Source organism: Hippopotamus amphibius, chromosome 13, assembly GCF_030028045.1.
Source record: "Hippopotamus amphibius kiboko isolate mHipAmp2 chromosome 13, mHipAmp2.hap2, whole genome shotgun sequence".
Lineage (NCBI taxonomy): Eukaryota > Metazoa > Chordata > Mammalia > Artiodactyla > Hippopotamidae > Hippopotamus > Hippopotamus amphibius.
Genome location: NC_080198.1, coordinates 25,489,117 through 25,514,031, shown reverse-complemented (window position 1 = coordinate 25,514,031; position 24,915 = coordinate 25,489,117). Strand labels below are relative to the sequence as shown.

General features: G+C 40.3%; 2 protein-coding genes across 5 annotated transcripts in view; one reads left to right on the top strand and one right to left on the bottom strand.

Moving 5' to 3' along the window:
- Window positions 1–579: 579 nt before the first annotated feature.
- Window positions 580–18,526, bottom strand: THOC7 (THO complex subunit 7). 2 transcript variants are annotated; one of them, XM_057704736.1, is made up of 9 exons: window positions 18,370–18,476; window positions 16,304–16,502; window positions 5,419–5,536; window positions 4,543–4,670; window positions 4,166–4,252; window positions 2,706–2,763; window positions 1,769–1,835; window positions 1,613–1,682; window positions 580–901 (listed from the first exon to the last, which is right to left on the bottom strand). In XM_057704736.1, the coding sequence occupies exons 2-9, from the start codon at window positions 16,341–16,343 to the stop codon at window positions 834–836; spliced, it is 636 nt and encodes a 211-aa protein (XP_057560719.1). In that variant the 5' UTR covers window positions 16,344–16,502; window positions 18,370–18,476; the 3' UTR covers window positions 580–833. The 2 variants fall into 2 exon arrangements, with proteins under 2 accessions (XP_057560719.1, XP_057560720.1); XM_057704737.1 differs by lacking the exon at window positions 16,304–16,502 and having other exon boundaries at window positions 18,370–18,526.
- A 131-nt stretch (window positions 18,527–18,657) lies between these two features.
- Window positions 18,658–24,915, top strand: part of ATXN7 (ataxin 7) — a 125,077-nt gene continuing 118,819 nt past the window's right edge. For all 3 annotated transcript variants that reach the window (XM_057704733.1, XM_057704731.1, XM_057704729.1), the window contains exon 1: window positions 18,658–18,749. The gene's annotated coding sequence lies outside the window, so the exon portion shown is untranslated. The remainder of the gene's footprint in view (window positions 18,750–24,915) is intronic.

Genomic DNA, 24,915 nt, shown 5'->3' with positions numbered 1-24,915 from the left:
ACATTATTAAGGTATGATTCATGCAAAGTGTCATGTTTCTTAACTACAATAAATGGAACAGGATGGAACCTAACAAGTATTAGACATGTTATTCAATACTTAAGAAAATTACAAGTGATTCAGACTTAGCTTAATTTTTTACAAAGATCATGAAATCCTCTTTGCAAGACTTGAAAATGACTCCTACAGAACAAAACAATAGAGAGAAAACATTTCAACAAAACATTTAACAACCACATTGCTCAAATATCAAGGACAGAGATCTAGAGAGTAATGGCTATTGATTTACTTTGCATCTTGTAATTACCTCTTACACCAGTGATTCTTAACATCACAGAAACTCTCCCACAAGAAGCATACACCACAAACATTTTGTACATAATCTCACAAGTTCACAGCCCTCCTGAGAGCCTATTCATGGACTTCATTTTCAAAAGTGGTAACAGTTTCCAGAAACTGACTCATTTCCTCATGTACATCCTAGAAATGCCACCTTCTCACTAACTTCCACTTACTTTGTGAGCAAAGCAATGTTACCAGTTAAAAACTACCTAGAATACCAAAGAGCACAAACATACCTGGCTTGAAAACATTTTACTAAACATTTTTGGATGTTGCTTCCTACCTTTCAAGTATAAAAAAGGCATTTCAACAAAAACAATGAGGTCATCTTCCTTTGTGTGAAGAAATATGAATAAGCTGTGAATTAATATGTAGCAGCAAAGTAGTCCACTGCCAAAACTTTAAATATCTCAAGAGCACAACAGATTCTGCACACACTAAGATCAGGTCGCGGCTTCAGTATGCTTGGGAATGGTGACTGATCGGCTGCTCTATGGTTTAGGGTCGGTTTCCATGCTTGTTTCTTGAGCTTCTTCTACCTCTGAGAGCTTTTCATCATCTGCAGTGGAGAAAAAAACACAAAACTTGAGTCAAGTTTGCTTACACTATATGTGTAACGAATACATGAAAATATTTTTATCCTTTATTAGTGAATATATTTAAAGCAAAAGTGGCATAATGGCAGCCTATGACTGTAACTGACCCACAAAAGTGGGTTTGGTTTTAAAAGTCCTGTTTTGGTTGTTGTTATTAGTTGAATCAAAACTCAAAATTTATGTGACAGACCTCACTTAAAAAAAAAAAAAAGTAGGTCTTAGGCTGTTTTTGCAAACAACCAGAAGATCAGATAACACAAAAATAGGCCTTAGTCAATACAAAGAGCAAGTCTTCAGGTCCCTAAAGCACCTAGTTTAGTGAGAATACAAATGTGTTTATGCATTGATTATTTCACTTACTTATTGCCTGCCTGGATCCTGAACTGTTAGTTTATAGCAATAAATTATAATAAACCAAGAACAGTTCCAGATCTATCATGCTTGAATTTCTCTTAATTTCTAAACCGCTAGAAACATATTCAAATAATACACATTCAGGCTTTTCTGCATATAATCACAAAGTTGAACAACATGAGTACCTTCTACTGTCATCTAGCTACTCTCCTGTTCTGAAATTGAAGGTGCACTCTCCTTAAGATGTATATTTTGGAAGATATGCCTCTGATCACCTGAAAATCTTCATAAACATTCATTTTGCCACTCTTGCTACTTACTTTCCAGTGTTTGCTGAAGTTCATGGATGGTACTAAGAAGAACGTGAAACTGTTTCCTTCTCAATTCCAGCTGTGTTAATAAGAAAAAAAAATTAATACACATGGATCTATAAACCTATACAGAACACAAAGGCTAACATACATCACATGAAATACCTTATCTTCAACACTTTCTTTAATATGTGAAAGATGCTCTAATTCTTTTCCCAGAGCCTCTAGTTCCCTGAAAAAAATGAAATGTTAAATTTTGCTAATTGGGGAAACAGAATTCATAGTAATATCTAACTTTTTAGTTACTAAATAAGAGAAATAAAAGATAAAGAGTTATAACATTCCATTATGAGACTTTCAAAACTAAGGATTATTTCTTAACTTCTCAATACGCACTAATTTTCATTAAAATTAAATTTTAGATAATTTTTAAAGTATCAAAAAACTTGATAATAGAATATCAAACCCAAAGAGTTGGTAACTTTTAACATTTTGTCATACTTATTTCAAGTCTTCTTTTTTTTAAATACCTTTTGAACTTTACTGCCAGTCCTCTGAGCCAGGCCTTTTTTCCTCCTCTATTCCCCGCTCAGGCAATCACTATATCATCCTAATTCTTTTTAATGCATATATTTGTGTCTCTAAATAATATACAGTACCAGTATATAATATCTGGGGGGAGGGGGGGCTTTAACTTTTATAAATGGTCATTATTCTGTATGTATTTCAGAAACTTAGAAATAATTTAAAATTCATTATATGCATCTTGTTTTTCTTTTCACTAATTGTTTTTGAGATCTGTCTTTAAAAAGTGTTATCTGGTTAATTCTTTTTAACCGCTATTTAGTATCCTACATGAGCAGACCGTATTCTATTTATTTCTGTGTTGATGCATATTATATGCATTTGTTTTAGGACTCTAGGCAGTAAGGCTGGAGGCAGGAAAAATCTAATCAAGCAGTATTATGATCTGTAATATTGAAGATCTGACCCCTCCTTTTGAAACATATGGTGTATTCTCATAAAAATGGAATGCATAGACTAGTATGTAAACATTTATGTATAAAGATTAGTTCCTTTCAAAGTAAAACTCTAAACTTACTTTAATGTCTCATGCCTGTCTGGGTGACGCTGGATCACCTTTGCCAATGCATCATATTCTGAAAGATATAAAAATATTTACCAAAATAAGGTGTTTTTGAACCTGGTTATCAAAACAAAATGTCTAACATAGCCAGTCTCGCCTAATCACTTTCCTAGTACATAAAGAAGTGGAAACAGTGAAGGATGGACAGAGTATCACCAGTTTTCCTTGATTCAATTATAACTGTAACGATATATGACTTCAAAAGCATTCCGAACAAGGATTTTAGCTCCCACTCTGTTTTTCCATTTACCTGTTCCTGGGCAGAACACAAACGGCTAGCATAAGTGCAAGTGAACTTAAGTCAGTATTGATCATCAAGTGAACTGATTCTGAAGAGGATCTTATTCACTATTTGCCCAGCAAATAGAAGATCAGGAAGGTGTATATCCTACTATATATAGATATATATATAATCCTACTATATATATATATATATATATATCCTACCATTAATTTCAGATCTTAGACAACAGCAAATGACACTTCTCACTCATAAACTTAGAAACCTCGTAGATAAGTCATGTATCTCCTGTGAAGTTTTCCTATGAAATGATATGTGGCAGCATTTATTTAAAAGCCTCATTAATCAACAAAAACACTGTAAAGCATTTTTAAATGATTTTAGCATTGACATTAATTCTTAAATAAGTTGCTATATCTTGCTCTAAATTGGCCACTGCATCCTGACCATATGCATTTTAGACTGAATTCAAAAACAATCTTTTACAAATAAAGACTTAAACATCATCTTCATTAGCTCATTAAAAAGATTTTACTTTCATTGTTTGGCAATCAGTGTATTAATTCAATATAAGTGTGATTTTTCATAAGAATTTTTTGGATTACAAAATAATACATGCTCAGTGTTTAAAAAAAAAGACAAAAACCTAGGTCATAAAACCCCACTACCTCAAAATAACCATTAACATTTTCTATTCTATATCCTTCTTGTTTTTCATGTATATGTCACAACTGTGACTATACATTATATTTTTTATCTTTCTTTCGATTTACATTATAGGAGGAGCAATGCCCCTGCCATTAAAATTATTTTGAAATAGTTGTTATGGACTAAACAAGCAAATCCTTAAATCTAGTGTACCTGTATAAATTACCTTTGCTTATCCATAACACTATTTAGGCAAAGGGGTTTGAGCACAGTAAAAAAAACCAAATACTTAAATACTTGTTTAATCAATATAAGCTAACAATAACAAAAATTTTTTTCAGCATGACCTTCCTTCTCTGCTATTTTAAAGAATAATATAGTTTTAAAGAATTAAGTTTGACTCCTAATTCTTTTTTATAATTCAGGTTGATTCTAGCTGAAGGTTTCACCTCCCAACATTAAATACTGCACGAAAATACTAGTCAGTAATAAAGTATTTGCACACTAAATCCTACAAAACCCTTACCTTGGCGATTTTTTCGAATTCGTTTTGCTTGAAGAATTTGCTTTTTGCACTCAGCAATTTTTTCATGTGCTCCAGCAATGCTACATTCTATATAAAAGGTGTTTTTTTTTAAAGATAGTTATAACAACATGTACAATCTCCAATCATTTTCAATTTCAAATCTGTTTTTTTAAATTAAGTTTCATTGGTAATAAAATAGACGCTGACATTTAAAAAATAGCTGTAACCCAAAGTACTATACCATATTAGAATACATTCTTTCTATTAACGTTATTATTTTACCACTAACCAAAGAAAAATGTTAGCAGATATTGTTTCCCTTAGACCATAAAAATTAAAATTACAGATAGAAACAATAATTACTTAAGTTTCCTTACCTATTTCTTTGTAAATTTTTTCATAATTTTCCATTTCTCTGAGATTCATATCATATACCAGCAAAGTTTTGCCCATTGAAAATTCACATTGGGACAGTGTGCTCAGCATACGCTGGTACTGGCTGTATCTAATGGAAAAGCAAGAGAAAGAGAATAAAGATTTTTGTAGATTTCCAGCTGAGTTATTATAATGCAGGCACAGATTTGCTAAGTAAATTTTACCAGGTTCTGAGAGAATCATTTTCTTTATTTCAAAAAATTTAGAATATTTGTCCCTGATGTCTTCTTTTTCCAAATTTGGTTTACTTGAATTTATAAACTGTATCAGTTACAAATGCAAAGATGGTAGTTCCTAGCAATATAAGCTTAATTCAAACAACTATTTGTTGAATTTTGTTTAAAATCCTTTTTAAAATGTTTTTATCTTCACACTTCTGTTCTCATTATTTTTTCACTCTATACAATTATTTATGTGAAAAGCTAATTCAAATGATAAAAAAAATTTTTAGGTGAAAAAAATCATCAAATATATAAAACCTGGCAGCAACTTTTATTAGTATGTTAAAAAAAGAGAAAATTTTATTTAGCTATTTTGTCTTACTAAACACGTATCTGCTTTTAAAAGCGACCAAAGTAATGAGTCTGAATTTAATCTTCATTGCTTCTTACCACTATGCCTTCTGCACATTTTAATAAATATAATTCAGGCCTCTGAAGAGAAGGCCAGAAAAATCTACTCTGGACTAACAGAGAATTGACTCCACTGGACATATAAGGTGAGTGAAAATGTGAAATATTAACAGGGCTATTCATATGGTCTAAAAAAAAAAAGTCACATCAGGACATTAGTAGAGAAACAACAGCAAAATGAAATACCCCTCTTCCTGGGATCCAGAGTTGCACCATTTAATGAAACTTTTCACTAGCAGATTAATTCTCCGGTCATCACCTGCGCCATCTCCATCAATTAGGAGACGCTTCCGTATGACTTCGTCTGGAGGAAAGAACAATGTGAATTAAAAGCACTGTCTGGCTCTTATTAATTTTCAGGGACAAATAACCAGGACCACTACTCATTCATTAGTCCAAAAGAAAATTATTGAAATGTAAATGTACTTAATGCCACTGAGCTGTACATTTAAAATGATTAGTGGTAAATTTTATATTAGGTAGGTTTTACTATAATATATATACATGTGTATAGATATGTGTGTATATATATATGTAGTGTCTCTTGTATCAAGCACTGTTTTAGGGGCTGGGGTTATAGCAGAGAAAAGCCTTGCCCTCATAGAACTGGCATTCTACTGCCAGATTGTTGAGTAGAAATAATTTTCAGGTACTACCAGGGAAATAAGCCAATAACTCTCAGAGAACTTTTTTTTGAAAAACCTGTTCAGACAGAAGGAAGTCTGAAGCGTTCATGCCTCTGACTAGTAAGAGGTACTGGTAAAAGGAAAAGAAAGAAAAGAAGATTTAAAAGATGTAGTGCCAGAAAAGAGAATGAGATGGGTCAGAGAAAAAGGTACAGATTTTTGTTTTTGTTTTAAAGTGTAATTTAGTTATTATATCTGCAATGTTTCTTTCCCCATGAGGACTTTTTTTATTTTTAAATAAGTCTGTCGTACTTTTGTTCCAAGGAAAAGAAAAAGAGAAAAAGGAATAGAAAAGCAGTGCAGGTGATGATGATGTGTAACAAGTGGAGCCCCAGTGGATCTGCCTGGCATCCCTGAGCTAGTGTTCTTCCTGGACAAGATAATGCTGGATCATAACAAGAGAAACGCAAATGGAAATCACAATAAGGTATCATTTTCAATTATTAGATTGGCAAAGATCAAAGACCTGATAATTAGTGATGGTAAGGGTGTTGAGACATTGCACTTATGCACATTGATGGAATGCAAACTGGTACACTCTTTGCAGGGCAGCTGGGCAATAAGACAATATTCAAAAGGCACATACCTTTTTGACCCCACTGTTCCAGTTCTAGGAATTCATCTTATAGATACATGTGTACCCACGCACAAAGATAAATCTAAAGGGATGTTCTTAACAGTGCTGCTTGTAGTAGAAAGATTACAAACCTAAACCTTCACCAGTAAGAGATATTAAATTATGAAACATTCATTAAATGTAATAATATGCAGCCAAAAGAACAGTGTGGATGTTTATACTGATAACAAAAAAAATCCCCTTAGATATGTTAAATAAAATGAAAACAAAACAGGTGCAGAGACGCACATAGTTTGCTGTCATTTGTGTAGAAAAGAGGAGGCTGTGTGTGTATGTACACCCATCACATATATATGTGTTTGTGTATTCACTGGAAGGGTCCACAAGAAACTGGTAATAGTGGCTGTTTCTGGTGAGAGAGATTGCAGATAGAGGACGAGAAGGGATTTAATTTTTATATGACTTTGTAGGATTTCTTTTTTACATGTGAATGCATTAAAAAAAATAATTTTAAAAGTGTGAATAATTCCTGGAGAGGCTAGATGATGAATCAACAGCAAAATCTTTAAACAATAGTTCCTGTGTGTAGGCAGAAGTATTTCTGAGCACAGGTGTAGCAGAGATAAACTTTGGAAGGCAGATGGCTCCAGTTTTAAAATCTATTCTGTGACAACATCAGAAAAACATTTTTAGAATTGGGTATTGTTCTCAGTCATGGCTTTGACAGACAGCTCAAGCTACAGATTCATCAAGTGTTTTAATTTTACACTTTAAAATATAAACTAATGCTTTCCGTATTTAACCACCAACAATGTTATTTGAGACTAAGATAAAACACAGCCCTTGAAGAGATTAAAATGCAGAATATGAAGCTGATTTTCTAAAAATGTTTTAACTTTGTTAAAAGTAAACATTCAGGGACTTCCCTGGTGGCGCAGTGGTTAAGAATCCGCCTGCCAATGCAGGGGACACAGGTTTGATCCCTGGTCCAGGATGATCCCATATGCCTCGGAGCAACTAAGCCCGTGTGCCACAACTACTGAGCCCGCATGCTGCAACTACTGAAGCCTGCACACCTAGAGCCCTTGCTCCACAACAGAGTCCTGCCCACCCCCCAACCACCTACAACTAGAGAAAGCCCGTGTGCAGCAACAAAGACCCAGCAACAAAGACCCAATGCAGCCAATAATAACAACAATAATATTAAAATTTTTTTTTTTAAAGTAAACATTCAGTGGATGAGCAGTCCAGGGGTCAATTGATGCTGTTTAGTTTCTTTTCAATCTTCTTATCTCTAATCTTCCAAGCCCCCAAGAAACCCCATCTTCCTCCCAGATACCCAGGCACCCTACTTTATTGAGGACGAGGGATTTCAAACGTAAATGAATTCAGGGAATAGGGATTAGGGAAATTGAGGAGTGAGTACCTAAAGAGGGAAGCTATTACCAGAGCTGGTTTTTCAAGAGATCTTTAAAAGTTTGGTGACCAACTAAAAATGTTTCAAATACATTTTGTGATCATTTCACCTGTATACTTAAGATCTGTGTACTTTTATATATGTATATAACATCACAATTACAAAAATTTTTGAAAAAATTTAAAGCATTGTACAGGCCAAATAAACTTGGGAAAAAGTTTCATCAGGACCCATCCTATGTCTTGTTCATTCTGTTTCCTCTCCAGCCTCTCACACTGTGTCTTTACATTTCTGATGCTCAATAAATATTTTTAAATTGGATTTGTGGTGCCTGCCTGGGACCATCTGCCCTCCAGAGAGCTTTGTCTCAATAAAACACTAACAAGGACTAGCAGACAACCATCTTATTTTCAGGTCCATAGCAGAGATTTCTCTTCTTGTACAAAATACATGAACATTTGATCAATGAGCAGATGTGTCCATAGATACCAGACTAAGTTCTGAGGACATGAAGTAAAGACCTGAGCTCTTTCACTTTAGTTGAAGTAACACAGATAGGAAAACATATACACAGAGGAGGCTGTAATTGTTAAATGAGCGATACAGACACACAGCAGGAGATTAAGAGAGCTTCCTTTATCTTGAGGAGAACAGGGAAAGAGGATTTTGAGCTGCTCTTTGGATACTTGAAAAGCATCAGTTAAAAAAGCTAAAAGGCATTTTAACAGTATCTATTGAAATTTCAAATAATATGTACTCTTTGACCCTCAAACCCCAGATATTCTTGCCCATGTGCAATATGACATGTATATCAACAAGGGATTAAATACATTTTAGTATAAGAATATGATGGAACCCTATGAAGCTATAAAAAACCAAAGAATGAGGAAACATCCATGTACTGAGAGAGAGAGAGAGAGAGAGAGACCACTTAATACAACTTATTAAAAGAGCAAGGTGAAGAATCATCTTTATGGCATGTTTCTTTTCATGTAAAAATGGGGGTAAATAAGAATATATATTAATGTGTTTATATTCACATAGGTATCCTGGAATGATATACAAGAAACTAATAAAAGGGGTTACCAAGGAATTGGGGCAGTATAATGTTGGGTACCTGGAGGACAGGCTGGAAGACGGGAAAATATTTTTTATATTATTTTATTTTTGACCCATATAGGTTCTCAAAATCTGTTAGTTGTTGTTTGAAAAAGAAAGAAAGCTATGATTGTGGTGATGGTATCATAGGTGTTTGTGTATGTCCAAATGCATCAAATTGTACACAATATGTGTAGCTCTTTGTATATCAATTATACCTCAATAAAGGCGTTAGAAAGCAAGCAAGCTGAAGTCGTTTCCCTCCCCCACCGTCCCCTCCCAGGCAGGGAGAAAGCTGTGAGCTAAGGCAGACTCAGGGAACGCAAGGTTGGATCTGGCTGTGAGTACTCTAGGACACTAGGAAGGTTGCATACATGAAGACAAATGTCAAGACCCAGGGACATAAAGGCAGTTAGAGGTCAGATTTTAGGAGTCCACACTAGTAAGTGCCCTCCTGGTACACCTGGACTTTGCTGGTAGGCAACAAGTTGGAGTTGCTGAAGATTCATACGTAGCACTTTTCAGGAGGATCAAGCTGAGGGCAGTGTATAAAAATGGAATGCAACTGCGAAGCGCCCACAGGCAGGGAGGCTAGTTAGGAGGCTGCCAGAGCATACCCAGTGGGGCTAAAATGGCATGAATTAAAGCAGAGATTACAATCACAGGTCCTGGAAGGCAGATTAGGGCTAATCAGAGACTTGGTTAGGAAAAGGCAGGGGAAAGCCAACACTGGCTGGTTAAAGGAGGAATGCAGCCTGATGAGGTCTGGTAGCACGGGGGATTCGCTGTCCAGGCACTCACAGGCCTTTCTCCTACCTCAGCCCTATCCCTCTTTTGTCTATGGAGCATTTCTTCACAGCCAGACCCTGGGCCGGAAGTCAAAAACTGGGGCTAATGTTCTGGTTAGTCCACAGTGTTTGCTTTGTGTGTGTGACCAACTTTTAACTTCATCTGTAAAAACGGGAATAAAACTATCCACTTCAGGACTTCCCTGGTGGTCCAGTGGTTAAGACTCCACCTTCCAATGCAGAGGTTGCGGGTTTGATCCCTGGTTGGGGAATTAAGATCCCACATGCCGCACGATGCGGCCAAAGAAAAAAAGATTGAAAAAAGAAAAAGCTATCCACTTCATAGCACTGCTGTGAAACTTTATGGAAATAAAAGTATTCAAAGGCACACGATGCCTGTTCATTGTTGGAAAGAAAAAAAGAAAAAAAAATGTTATTCTTATCTTCGTGTTAAATTTAATTCACAACTTAATGTTAAAAAGTAAGTAAATGTTGGAGATTTATCTATAGATACATCTATATACTGATGTAGATATATATTATGCATACAAAGTTTTGCCCAGTTATGATTTCTCACAAATTTGCTTGTCTCAAGCTTCATACCGTAAGGTCATGGTATTTCTAGCTTAAACTGCAAAGGCAGTTGCTGCCTAGGAAATTCTCTGGGGGTGAGGATGACGGAAATAATGTATATAAAGTACACAGCACAGCTCCAACAGCAACAAAATGAAACAAAAGGGTAGTTGCCAGTTTGAAAACAGCCTCTGTTCTTTTTAAATTTAAAGATGGCCGGCTGCTGGTGATTCCTAACAAGTGTGACACAAGCATTGCTATTTTCAATGGTACCGCATCAATGTACTATATATATTGACTTCTTAATTATTATCATGCTTGAAGCTCTCTGTAAGCAATCTGAATGCTAATATTAATTCTGGCAGGCCTTGGTCCATCTGTAAAAACAGTGACGATGGCTTAGAAACTATTTTGGTGATGTTATCAATATCATTCCTTAGTTGTTCTTAACTGACTATGAGAATCAAAATCATCTGGGAAAAAGCCTTTAAACCAAAATACCTAATACCTGCTCTGAGAATGATGGTTTCCACCTAATTTTAGGCTCGTAGGAAGATTTCCTACTGGATTCAGCTATATGCGTGCCATAATTACACCTACAAAATGTCTGCCGTTCAAAATCACTTTCAAATCAGTTATGACACATGCATGGTGATACGAAATATTTACTCGAAAAACTGGGATGCATTTTAGATCATTTCCTGCCTTATATGCCACCGTCTACCTAAAAGAAATACAAAACTGTTTAAGACACTAAATAGGTCTCAAGAAGTCCTTTTAAAGGGTTAGATTTTAATGCCTAATTTTCCATAAAGAGAGAGGCTGGAAGAAATGACTCCTTTACAGTCACTGTACCAACTCTCCATTTCCAAGTCTCTGGTTGGATGACACAGCCATCTTAACTGTTTTCTCATTTTAGTGTGGCAAGGACAATCTCTCACAAACCCAGACTAACACTGCTTTCAAACCCTCTCTATTAAACTGCTATTAAACCCTTGATTACAAAACAAGTTTTCATCCCCTTTTGGAGCAAATATTCAAAAAAGGAAAGAGAACAATTTGGACAATAATGGTGAGCCAAGTTCCCAAACACTTACTTTAGGAACAGGTCAAGGCTTGATAACCAGTGATAAGAGCCTAGCCTATTATGTAACTTCCTCCTAGGGCTAAGCTAGTGTCAAATGTGCCTCCCAATCTGCTAGACCTCACAGCTCCCAATCTCATCTGCTTTCAAGAAATAGCAATTTTGTGATCTAACAGTGAGGATCAGTGTTTCCTTTCTAAAAGGCAGTTTAGCAAGAAATTATGCAGACACACAAACCCATCACTGGCTTTTCTTGGTGTTCCTAAACACTCTGGATCCAAACTGAAAACCACAGGAAGGGATACTTGCAGATAAGATTACAGAGGAAAAAACAGTTGGCTACTAGGAAACCAATGTAGCAATGTGTATTAAAATTAAAAATACATATAACCTTGACCTGTCTTCTAGAAATGACTCCCACTAGCGTACAAAGACAACACAAATAACTCCACTGTCATACTATTTATAAGAGTAAAAAACAAAATAACAAAAATTGTTTACAAGGGGATTAACTAAAAAACAAATAGAATATCACAAAACAATTAGGTAGAAAGAGCTCCAAAAGGTATTAGAAAAAACTCAAAGATATATCATTAATTATGGAAATATAGTTCAAAAGAACATGTAAACATGTGTGTAAAACATTATATATGCATACTGGCACACCAACTAACATATACATACTGCTTATAATATGCTAAGTTATCCTCACAAGAGCCCTATAAAGTGGATATTATTACCCCTATTTACCAATGAAGGAACTGAAAGTTACTTGTCCAAATTAATACTTCTTACTCCTTACTGGGACTTGAACTCAGGAGTTTGATGCCAGAGAAGGTGTTTTTTGCCTTTTATGGCATTTAAAAACCATCCTGGAAGGGTACACAAAAAACACCTTACAGTAATTACCACTGGGGAGTGGGATGAGCAGTGGAAGGTGAAGAGGGAAAGGTTTTCACTTGTCACTTGGTGCATTTCTCCTTGAATTTCCTGATGTGTACTATTTTTCTTACTCATAATATCAACAGTCATTATCTGGGTAGAGAGCTTACTGGTCATTTTGAGGTATTTTTCTTTATTTTTTTTGTATTAAAAATTGTCATCCATGTTCTTTAATAAATCTATGATGTGTTAACAAGAAAAAAAAAACTGGCTTGACTTGACCTACTGACAAGAGGAGAGGTTAAGGCCGTGTAAAAACAACGTGTGTGCAGATTCCTCTTAGAGTCATCATTACATGACCACTTACGGGTTATTAAGTTGAATTACGTATATCCCATTGCCTTGCATTCCTCCTGGTAAAATAACACCTAGCCCCTCCTTTCAGGAAGCTTAAAATCATTAAAACAGCTTTTAAGGCCAACGATAACTAAGACACAACAGGTGGAAAGAATAAATAAGATAGTTTGATTCTTCCATGTAAATATGGCTCCCTCAGGAGATATTTAGGCCCAGTCTAAATAAAATGCTGAAATGAAAGTAAATGACATAAACCAAAATTGAATGAAAAAGTAAAAAAAGAAAGGCCAGAAAATGAACATTGAGATCCTTTTTCTCTAGATTTATTTAAATGTTTAGAGTATGGCCCTAATAAAGTCAAGGTTGAAACTCCAATCTTGCTTTGAGATACCTTTTATCTTGGCTAAAGAAAGATTATTTAATATTTGAACTGCTTCAGTAACTCTTGTGCTGGGACCACAGATGAGGGAGAAAAGTGGGCAAATCCACTGGCAGCAGTGGAAAAAAAAAAAAGCCAAACAAACTCTTTGGCCACAAATGTCTAACATTGTATCGGCAACTGAAATTGGAATAGTGGCAGCAGCAGACACTTGGCGTTTGTACACTCCTCTTTGATGACCGTACCTCATTTCCTTTCACTCTGAAAAGTGTCCCGATTTGGACAATCAATTAAATAGTCACGCAACTTCGAAGTGCCTTCCATATATTAATCACACTTTATCCTTGAAAAACCCTATAAAGTATGTATCATTATCTTCCTCTTACAGATGAGCAGTGTCACCTCTGCAGTCAGAGGAACATATACACAATTACATTATTAGAAAGTCATAGTGCCGTTCCATTATTGTCATATTGTTCACAGGCATGTTAAAAACCATTATTTCAAGTTTTAACAAGCATATTATCCATGCATTACACTTTCTAATTAAAAAAAAAAAATCCAAAACACTGTCAAAACCAACCAGCTCTATTCAATGGAGTGTACAGCCATATCCCGCTCCCTACCACTCTTCTCATTTCCCATCTGTTGCTCTTGCATATCAAGATATATGCCTAATGCTCTCTGTACTGCAAAAAGTGCTTATGAGATACTTTCTATCAGGTCACTAACACTGTTTAACACCCTTTAAATTAACACATACAAAATACAAACTGTCAACATAGTTTAAATTAACAGCTACAACATATAAACTGTTTTTCAGTTAGACAAAATGCTGGGGTAGCAACGGGGGTGGGGTGGGGAGAGAATGGCTTTGCCAATAACTAGCTGTGTGGCAGTAAGCCACTAACTTCCCAGGACTTCCACTTGTCCATCTAAAGATGATGGTATTGGTGATAATATAGTTCAGTATCTATAGGTAACAATATAGTGTCTCTCTCCTTCCCTTTGAGGAGGGCAGTTCCTCCAATTAACTCATGTGTCCTTGTACAGGAAATAAAGAGTTTCTCCTCCAAGAGCTGCCAGTCCAATTGGACATGCAAACCCAGATGTAAGGATTACATGAAGGCACAGGATCTTGCCAGGCATTCAAACTTGTAAGAGGACATCAGCCCTCCTCTGGTCTCCAGAGACAGGTATTGGAACTTCTCCAAGACCTTTTCAGGAGGATGATGGAGATATGGAGGCCACCCACTCCTCAGTCTTCTCCACTGTCATCATCCTAATCCAAGCCCGCCTCGTCTCTCACTTGGAATACTTCTTGTTGGCCTCCCTGTTTCCATTCTTGCCTTCCTAGAATCCATCCACTGCACAGCAACCCAGAATTATCCAAAAGATGTATCAGATCACTGACTCTTCTGCTTGAAACTCTCTGATCACTTCTGAGTGCCCACAGAAGAAAACCTGATCTCCTTTGCATGGCCTGCAAGGCTCTGTTTCTCTTACCTCCATTTATATCCCACCCGTCCTGGCCCACCTGGATCCAGCCCCAGTGGCCTTGCACCTCAGGACTTTGTACTCATTGTTGCCTCTACCTGGAGTACTTTCCTGGGCTCTTCAGACAGGGGACCCCTTCAGATCTTACCTTAAACATCATTGCTCACAGGTCACACTTGATCACCTGACTTTAACCTAATTGTCCACAGCCCTGCCCCATTACTCTCTCATATTCCATCTAGTTCATTCTCAGCACCTAATTACGTTCTTAGAAATTATCTTACTCATTTGATTGCATGCTGTTGCTTCCTCCTCCTAAGCAAGAGCCAGGCCTTCCCCTGTACTGTTACTGTTATAACCAGCACTGTGCCTGGGAGGCATGCACTCACTCTTGCATGAGTCTTACCAAAAGCTCAACTGAGGAAAATCAAGTTTATCGAGATTACCTACAGAAGTTGTAGCTCGTCCTTTCCTCTATGGTCCAGATACTTCTTAAAACAAGCCAAAAAATCTTGCTCTGAAGTAAGGCAGACAGGCAGAGCTATTCACCTAAACCACATAGTCTATCTGCTTTGGAATGCCTTTCTAAGTTGTGATTTAGCCTTCTTTGACCTAGTAAGGGATGTGCTAAGAAATGGCCTTACGATCCTCAGTGCTGAAAAGAGGTTAAGGATATGATACTGGTTCCTTATGAGGACCCTAAAGATACGCTTTTTTTTCTAGTGTTTAAATTAAAAAAAAAAAAAATTAAAAAACAAAACACTGCTTGCCCTGGGTATCTAATGTTGCCTTCCTGCTCTCATCAACACCAGATCACAGGATGGCCCAGGTCCTGCCTCTTGGTATGGACACCTCGGGAAATGTGTCACTTGCACCTTTAATTAACATACAGATTTGACCCCCTGATTACGAGGATCACCCCACTTATAACTTTCTCTTGTTTTTACTAGTCTCGAGCTTCTTTTTGCCTTGTTTCCTCATCCATTTATTTTAATGTTTTCTCATTATACTGAGCTGCTTTAAATACTTTCTGGAATATGCCATATAAATAAACTAAGTATTGAGGGCTATAGCAGAAATATACATAATATGGTTAATAGGTGATAGATCAACTGGTTTTCGAAAAGAGCAGAGGAGAATATTTGATGTGGGTCCTGAAGAATAAATGGGCAGTCCTCAGGCAGAAAAGGCAGGGAGGGGCATTCTGCGCAGATAAAGAGTGGGAGAAGGCATAGTCCTCAGCAAAGGAAAGTGGAGGAGAGGCAAGTAAACCAGCTGTTACATTTAACAGTATTTACTGAACATTAGTATGTATCAGACTCAATGAAAAGCACTTCACAACTTTTACTGCCTCTAATTCTCAAAACCAGCCTCTGAGGTAGATTTTATTATTATAAATGGGGATTCACAAGGAATGAAAGTGTGGCTCAGAGAGGTTAATTAACCTGCACAAGGTCAGACTGCTTTTAAGTGGAAGAGTGGGGATTCTGATGGCCTTTAAGGATGTAGGGGGGCACCGGACTGCAATCCGTGTATTTACTAGAACTCATCTTCCTGCTTCATCTCTCTTCTGACAAAACCTCTTTCCTTTGCTGTTCTCTACCTCAATGAATAGAAAAATGGCATAATAAGCACAGTCACTCCAATCAGAAACCTCGGATAATTCTCGGCCCTTCCCCTCACAACCACTCAATCTCCTGACATTCGACCTCATAGATTTTTCTCCCACCTACCTCCTTCTCTGTAGTCACTCTTGGTCCCAGCCCCCATCATCTCTCACTAGGACCATGGCAGCTGTAGCTGAGACAGGATGCACAGCAGGAAAGAGGAAGAACTCTGAGCCAGACTGCTTGGTTTGGAGCTCAGGCTCTATAACATGCTACCTGTGCAACCTGGGGCAAGTTACTTCACCTCCTTGTGTCCCAGTGTCCTCTGTAAAGTGGGGATAATAATTAGACATACTATCAATACTATATAGATGTTAGAAAGGACAGATGCCACTTAAACTCCTCACTTTCCCTTCCCCTCATCATTATTCACATAGTAGAGTGTGGTGGTTGTTTTTAATGCAAATCTGATAACATCACACCAATGCTAATAAAAACTTTTAATGGTTTCCCATTGCCTTCAAAAATCTCCGGCTCATAACTTTCTAACTTCTAGCCAATACTTATCATCTTTGAGTTCTTCCAATGCTCTGTGGCCTTTGCATAAGTGGCTCTCCACCTGGAATAGCAATCCAATTAAATTACATCTAGTTATCCTTTGAAAACAGGATTAAGAGCAACTTTTTCAGGGAGGCTTTCTGATCTCTGAGAATGGATAAGCAATCTTTATTATATGCTTCTACAGTTCCCAACCTTGAACTTCCTCTGTAGTAACATTTGCCACTGTGAAAACGAATTATCTCAGGTGTCTTTCCCACCAGACTGTGATCTCAGAGGAGGAAAAGGTCTTGCCTGTTGGTTCTGGGCTGTAAGCCCAAGGCCTTCCCAGGTGGGATAAACATCTACTGAATAAATGAAACTGGAATGAAGCAAAGTTTTAACTGGACCTTGAAGAGCCTCCCCTTCACTACTCCTTTTCATGATCACAAATTTGATCCTATTCTTCTTCTTCCCATGGCCTGTTCCTTTAATGACTCTGTCTACCTCCAACTCTTCAGAAATGGCCTCTCTATAAGCACCTAAGGTTACCGGCCACTCTTTCTTCAAACAGTGTCCCTAGGTCTCCCCTTCCTAAATGTCAGAGGACTTCCTTACTCCCTAACTGGATACCTTTTTGGTTCCCCCTCCATTTCCTCATCATACTTGTTCACCTTCCCCAAGGTGTCACTCTGTTTCTACTTTCAGGCTGTAGACCACACCCTGAGCCCCTCCTTACAGGAGCCCACCTTCCTAAACTGTCCTCACAACTTTCCAGAAACCTGCCCCTCCCCCACTCCATTGCAGCCGACAAACCATCCTCCCTAAGACATACACACACAAACGAATCTTTTACTGTCCTGATCTACTGTAGGTGGCCCCATTCCTATACTGGCTCCTCTTAATCCCCCCGGCACTGTCCCTGACTGTCCTCCAGACACCCCGTCCACTTCTACTCTTTTCAGATAATGCCCCCAGCTCCCTCTCCCTACCCCCAACCCAGGGCTAGTTCTCAGGCCTCAGTGCGATCCACCCCATTGTCTGGGGGACCTTTCCCAATCTGTACAGAGAACACCTCCAGGTGTCATCCTCTGTACGCTGACACGCCTAGTACTATTGTCCCGGGACCTCTCCCTTACTGAAACCCCGGCCCCATCCTCGGAGTTCCCACTCCCTTCGAGCCCTCCATAGGTCCTCCGGATCCCCGGCTGCAAGGCCTCCTCCCCTTCGCCGCCCCTCGGACCCCATCAATCCCCCCCAGGGCTCCCTCACCACATCCTCCGACAGCCTGGACCCCTTCCGGGTACCACCCGCCCGCACATCGCTGCCAGCCTCCCCGGGCCCCCCACGTGTGCTCCCGGCCCCTCGACGATCCTCCCAGCGCACCCTCCCCACGCCCCGCGCGGCCGCGGGAGAGCGAGACGGGGAGCTCGAGGGACTGCGAGGGGGACAGGGAGGTCTCCGGGGAGAGGCCCAAGGGCTCGGGGGAAGCGGCCGAGAAAGCCCGGGTCTCCCAGGGGCCCGATCGGGGAAGCCGAGGGGCTCCCGGAAGCGGCGGGGGAGGCCGGGGGTCGCGGGGGAGGCGGCGGCGGGAGCCGGGGAGGCCGCGCGGCTCGGGGCAGCGAGCCGGGGCGGCGGCGGCGAGCGGGCCTCACCGTCAGTCACGGCTCCCATGGCGTGCGCGGCGGCAGCGGCGGCGCAAGCTGAGGCGGCGGTTGGCGGCGGCGGAGGTCAAACTCCCACAATGCAGCCGGGTAAACAGCCATGGAGGAGGAGGCGGCGGCGCCCGCGGCCGCCCGCTCCGCCGCCTGAGCCGCGCCGCGCCGCCGCCGCCGCCGCCGCCGCCGCGGGACCCGCGCTCCCCGCGCTCCCCGCACTCCCCGGGGGGCGGCCGCGGCCGGCGCGTGTGGGGCGAGGCCAGGCGGACGGCGGCGGCCCCGGTGCAGCCCCGGCCCCGCCGCCCCCACCCCCCCCAACCGCGCCCCCGCCCGGCCCACGCCCAGAGGCCGCCCCGGAGGCCGCCGCCAGACGCCAGGTGAGCTCGCCCGGGCGCCGCCGGGGCGGCGGGGGCCACGCGGGCTCCGAGCCCCCCGCGCGCCTCGCGGGGGACGGCGACCGCGGCCCCCGCCTCCCCAGCCCCGCCGCCGCCGCTGGGGGTGGGCTCACTCTCCTGGGGGGCGGGGCGGGCGGAGGGAGCGCCCGGCCCGGCTGAGCCCGGGAGTCCCGGGGCCCGGGGGCACCGAGGCGGCGCGGCGCGAGGGTCCCCGCGAAGTTGGCGCCCACGCGCGCCGGGGCGGGTCTCGCGCGCGGGCACGGGCGCGGGGCGCGGCCGGCCAGCGAAAAAGGCCCTGGGTTCCAGGTGGCGCGGTTCCGGCCCCGGCGGCCGCCCCCCTTCCCCGCGGGGCTCGAGCCGCTGCCGGGAAAGGGGGACCGGGAAACTTAGCGACCTGCGGGCGGAGTTCGCGCCGCGACGGGGGAGCCGGGTTCCGGCCGTCCCCGCCGGCCGCCGGAATCCCCGTCGGTGGCCGGGATGGGGTGCTCTTATTTATGTTTCTCTCTGTGATTTTCAAAAACTGTCCCCATCTTAAGGGGAAGTCGAAAGTGAAGGGAGAGGGAGGTGCTCAGTGAGAAACGTTGCCTAGTGTGTAGAGTTACACATTTCCGGAGCACACTGCCGGTGAAATCGGCATCTCTTCCCAAAAGTCACTTTGATTCAACTTCCATGAGTTTCTCGCAAATGGCAACATTTCGATGGTGAGGGGCGAGAGGAAACGAGCATCAGTCCGGCTGATGTGATCTCCAGTGGGATCTATTCAGTGAGCCGCAAAAAGCGGGTCTGAGTTTTCAACCCAGGCTTGATATTTTATTGAGCTATTTTCCAGTATTTCTGACCCCCAAGTACCTCGCTTCTTCATATTAGGCATGAAGCATTTATGGAGGATGGATTTGGTTGTTTCAGTTTCTGTGATCAAATTGGGTTCATTCTCCCGGTTTTCTAGTTGTTTCAAAGAGGAAGAGCTGTACATGCAAATGTATGACAGTGAAGGGTGTATCACCTCTAGCTAGAAATCAGTATGCATGAATTTTTATTCGTGTATATGAAGTCTAAACTTCAATAATGCTCTTCAACAGTTCTCTGAAGAGTTAGCACCTTTGACTTTTAGCACAAAGGCAAAAAAAATAATAATAACCTTGAGCGGATAGTTTGAGGTATAATTTGCTCTCCCCCACAGTGGGAAATCTCTCCTGGTTTTGAAATAATATTGGCCTAAATGCTGGCTGTGCATGGGTTTCGGAGCCTGTTCATTTTCTTGGTTTAGAGGAAGAGAAGATACTCTAACCAAAAGACGAATTACTTTAAATCTTAAGTACTACATATTGTAAGTTGAAGGGTCAATTGACTGTCTATCCCAAGTAGCATTTTGGAGAGGATCATTGTTGTTTAAAAGGTAATTGTTAAGTGGTGAATTGATGTTCTTTTTTAAGTTACTTGTTACTTGGCTTTATCATCATAATACTGATTGGGAAACAGTAGTGAATTAAAATAATCTTAAATGTTGTTTATGGGAAAGTATAACTGCCCTCTGTAACTTAAATTTTCATGAGGCACTCTGTCCATCAGTCGTAGATGGAGTCCTGGCCAAACACTGTTATAATTTCATCTTGTATTTTGTTGGACAGTGCCAGAAATTTTCTGAAGTAGTAAGACCAAGAGAGATTGGAAATACTTTAAAGTTTGAGGTATACCAGAAAATAAGCATTTCTGAACGTTCTTGACTCAGGTGGTGGGAAACACAGCAAAATTTGAGCCTTTCTGAACTTTAAAAAATCTGCTTTGTCAGCTACATAACTTAACTGGCAATTCCATTGACACAGATTCTTTCAATTGACTTTTCTCCATCTCATGTATAGTGAGAGAACATCTTTTAGTAAATCTGACAAGTGGTCTTCTTTTATACAGTTTATTATATATTAGTATGTTAATGAATGTTGAAGTAGAAGAAACTGAAGCTCTCTTCCTTTCCTAGGGAAATCTCTGTGAGCAGAAAGAAGTAGCAGATTTTAAACTATAGCAAAACTGATCTGGACGTTGAACATATATGACTTTAGGTTTGGTGATTTACTCAAGTCATTAGATTCGTTCTTTGAGAGAATGAAAGTCTAGTTAAGGAAGTTTCTTTGAATATTGATTTAATATTAGCCTCTGAAACTAGAAAAGATGATGAGAGAGCTAGCTATATGGTCATTACCCTGGTCCTGTAAAATAGGCATTTTGTAATATGCTTTTGGAACAAGGATTATCCTGGGGTCATGAATGGGCTTCAAGAGGTTCCTGAACCCCTTCCAGTTGTGACCGAAACTTTTTTGTGTATGTGTATTTTTCTGGGGAGGGGTCTATAGTTGTTTTATAGGAGAGGTCCTGGGCCCCCCTAATTAGAGCTATATGTTTTTATTAAATAAAATGGGAGTTAGAATAATTCTTAAGAGAAAAAAATAAGAAAAAGTAGATCTTTGTGCTCAGTACTTGCTTTTTAAAGTTGTCTTAAGCCTAGTCGTGGTCTGAGAGGTGCCAAAGCACTGCTATTTTGTTCCCACAGCAAAGTGTCTGTCAGTGGATAAACCATGCAGACACGTAAAGGGCTTGACATGCTAGTCCTGGGTGCATTGGGGCTGTTTTTAAATTATATTTTAAAATTTAGACCAAATAGATTGATGGTCAATAAGTAGAGGCTTGAGCTCGACAACCAGCTCTTGGAGCGAAGGGTTTATTCAGCTCCAGTCTCTTTCTTACTGCTCTCCAGCAAAGATTCTGGAAGAAATAAATTGTATTTTCATTTCTTTAAGCATTGAAGGAGGAGAGCGTATTATGGGTCGGGGGAGGGGAGAGAGGGAGGGAGATATGAATAAAATGCTCATGGCCATAACACGAAACTTGCTTCCATTATTCCTGTGCTCTTTCGCTTTTCCTCTCATTCATTCCTGGTGAGCATTCTTGCCCTGTGCTTTCAAGTTGGCAAGTGGATAGGAACACAGGCTTTAGACTCAAACCTGGATTTGATTCCCATTTCCTGAGCCAGCCAACCTCTCTGAGTCTAGAGAAGGTGACCATTCAATGAGATAGTAAAAGCAAAAGGCTTTGCTCAGCCGTAGGCCCCTAGTAAGTGCTCAAAGGTGGTAGCTGTTTTGAGGATGGTTTTATTCGCGTCTGTAGAAGGAGATTGCTCATACATTCTTTCAAAGAGAAAACCTTTAATCATTCTCATTCCCACATAAACCTTTTGGGAACCATCGTACTTTCAACTCAGGAAAGCCTTTCACATCTTTCTGGTTATCATGGCAGGTACCCCAACATCCATAGGACCTATTAGACCTGTCTACTGTTCTTAACAATGGGGTTGCATTCTCTGTTAGGCAGGCAGGTTATGTCTAAATCCTAGGTGTCAGGGCCAAGCTAATAAGTGTGCACTAAGGTTTAGAGCTGTGAACCATTCAAAAACAACTTGTTTCTATGGCCTAGAACAGAGATCAACATCTTTCCTTTCTGTAAAGGAGAAGATAGTAAATGTTTTCAACTTTGCTGGCCACCCAGGTCCCTGTCACACCTTCCAACTCTGTCACTGCATAGGGAAAGCAGCCATAGACAAAAGTGGGTGGGCCTGGCTGTGTTCCAGTAAAACCTTGTGGACAACTGTTGTTTGAATTTCATGTAATTTTTATATGCCATGAACTATTTTTTAAGTTTCTCAAGCATTTAAAAATGTCGTGTACATGCAGCGGCTCACGGTGTTTATAGACTGAAGCTGGATTTGACCCATGCATGGGCCGTAGTTTGCTGACCCCTTACCTAGAAGAATGTTAGACCCTAAGATTCTATAGGTTTGTGGTGTCACCAGGCAGCACTCCCCACTGCCATTTGCCATCTCCAGTATTCAGTGCTTTTTGTCTGGCCGCTTTATCTAATGCCCCCATCTTCCCAAACAGCATGCAACTCCAGTAGGCTAGTTGTTATTAGTTATGGGGTGTGGCCTTCCCATCTTAGCACACGCATTCTACTCACCAGTAAGTTATTCATTGCTAAAAATGTTCTCACCTTGCCCAGTTTTCTGTAGAGCCTGGTGAGTGAGCCCTGTCCCCTCTGATGGTTTTGAAGGGAATCAGTGCCTTTGGAGCTGTCTTATGCCTCAAGTTCCTGCTACCCTCTCTGTGCCCTGGAGGGGAAGTAATTGATACTAGGCCCTCAAGCTGCTAAGGAGACACTCTTACCTGTATGCGGCCTCCCCCAACCCCCTCTGCAAGATGTTTGGTTAAATAAAGCACACAAAGATTCCTCTTGTGTTCTAACCCCTGGAGATTAGTTCCAGGATTGGTGTGTACAGAGCATGTAGATGTATATGTCTGTGTGTAATTTCATCCGGTCATCACTGAAGCTCTGACAGTCTCTTCTTCTAGTTTTCACCTCTTCTCTCTCTTGACCCTTTACTCTTGGCCGTTGTATAGAATGCAAATTTGGTGACCTGATGGTTGCTATAATTGATTATTTTTTGCTTCTCTTCCTGCCTTTTAAAATTCTCTACTAATTGCTTGTTTTGCAGCAAATATGTTCTTTTTGGAGCTTAACTTTTCAAAACTACATGATGCTGGAAACCCACTTATTGGGTATTTTAGAATTTTCTTCCTCCAAATGTAAACCTAATGCAGTATCAGAGGCCTTAACTGATATTGTAGATATTTAAGGATAAGTTGCAGTTTTAAAGTTTTTGGCCACTTAAGCTAAATGTTAGAAATGTAAAATATGTTATTACTCTTAACATTTAAGGGTTTCCTTCTTTTGAAAAAGGTAAATTTGGTACATATTTTCTGGATGACACTTGGGGCAATATGAATCCAAAGTCATAAAATAAAACGCCAAGCCAACATCTAGGAATTTATCTTAAAGAAGCAGTCGGTCAGGGGTACATAGATATGTACACCAGACTGCTCACTGCCCTGGTTTTTGTAATAGCAAAACATAGAAAGTAATCTAAATGCCTATTAATAACAGGTTAAGTCAATTAGAGCCTGTCCATACAGTGCAGTCTTTAAACAGGATGATGCAGGTTGATATTTATTGACGTGGGAATGATGTTTAGGAAAACAGAGGACAGCCTGAGAATATGTTTAATGTGTGATTTTTAAGGTGGATGAAAGCCCTGTGTATAGAAACCTCAAAGAAAGTATCTGGAAGGATGTACTAATACTAATAGGATGTACCAAATACTAATAGGAGCTTGTTACCTCTAGGTAATAATATTGTGGATGATTCTTTATGTTTTTCTCAATTTTTAAAAAAATTTATTTATTTATTTTTAGCTAGCATGTACTGCTTTTATAATCAGGAAAAAATGATAAAGTTATTAAAGTAACTTTTTAAACATAGCTGAAAACATCTGTTTGTGGCTAAATGAGGCCTCATTCTCCAAGATGACCAGTTCCCCTCATGGTCTGTGTTGTATTGAATGAGAAGTGAAATATGCTTTCTCTTATACCTTTAAAAAATGTTTTCTATATTACTAATAAGCAAGAATATTTTCCAGACTCTTCCAACAGGAAGACAAAATTCTATGCAGGACTAAATAAATACCAGTTTTTAGAAGAAACTCACTGAAAACACACAGAGACACATAGACGTTTATATTGATAGAGTGTGTTGTGCCTCATTTCTTGCTTGAAGGATTTTCCCCCCCTGTTGAAATTCTCATAAAATTATAAAGAATTCATATGTATGGAGGGAGAATAGGCTACTGGTTAAAAGCATGAGCTCTAACGCTTACTGTCTGTCTGTGTTGCTTTTGTCTAGTTAGAGCTCAGTCTCCTCATCTGTAAAATCTGCGTAGTGCCTTGCTAAGCTGTTGTGAAGATTAAATGAGGTAACTGCTTAGCAGAGTCCAGATACTTAGCAGTAACTAAGGGGGAAGAAGTGGCAGGAGGGGTGAGGGCATAATAATGAGAGTGATGATGGTGATAGTGGTGGTGCTGCTGCTGGTAATATTAGCTACTAATACTTCCCCCCCTTCTTGGTGCAGGTGTGCATGAGGGCAGAACCTTGTTTGCCACATTCAGCAGCCTACACCCTCTGACCAGATCAGGTACCATGACCAAGACCAGCGTGTGGTCTAGTTTCACCCAGTCATGCTCCCTTTACCCTGGTATCTCTGGGTGCA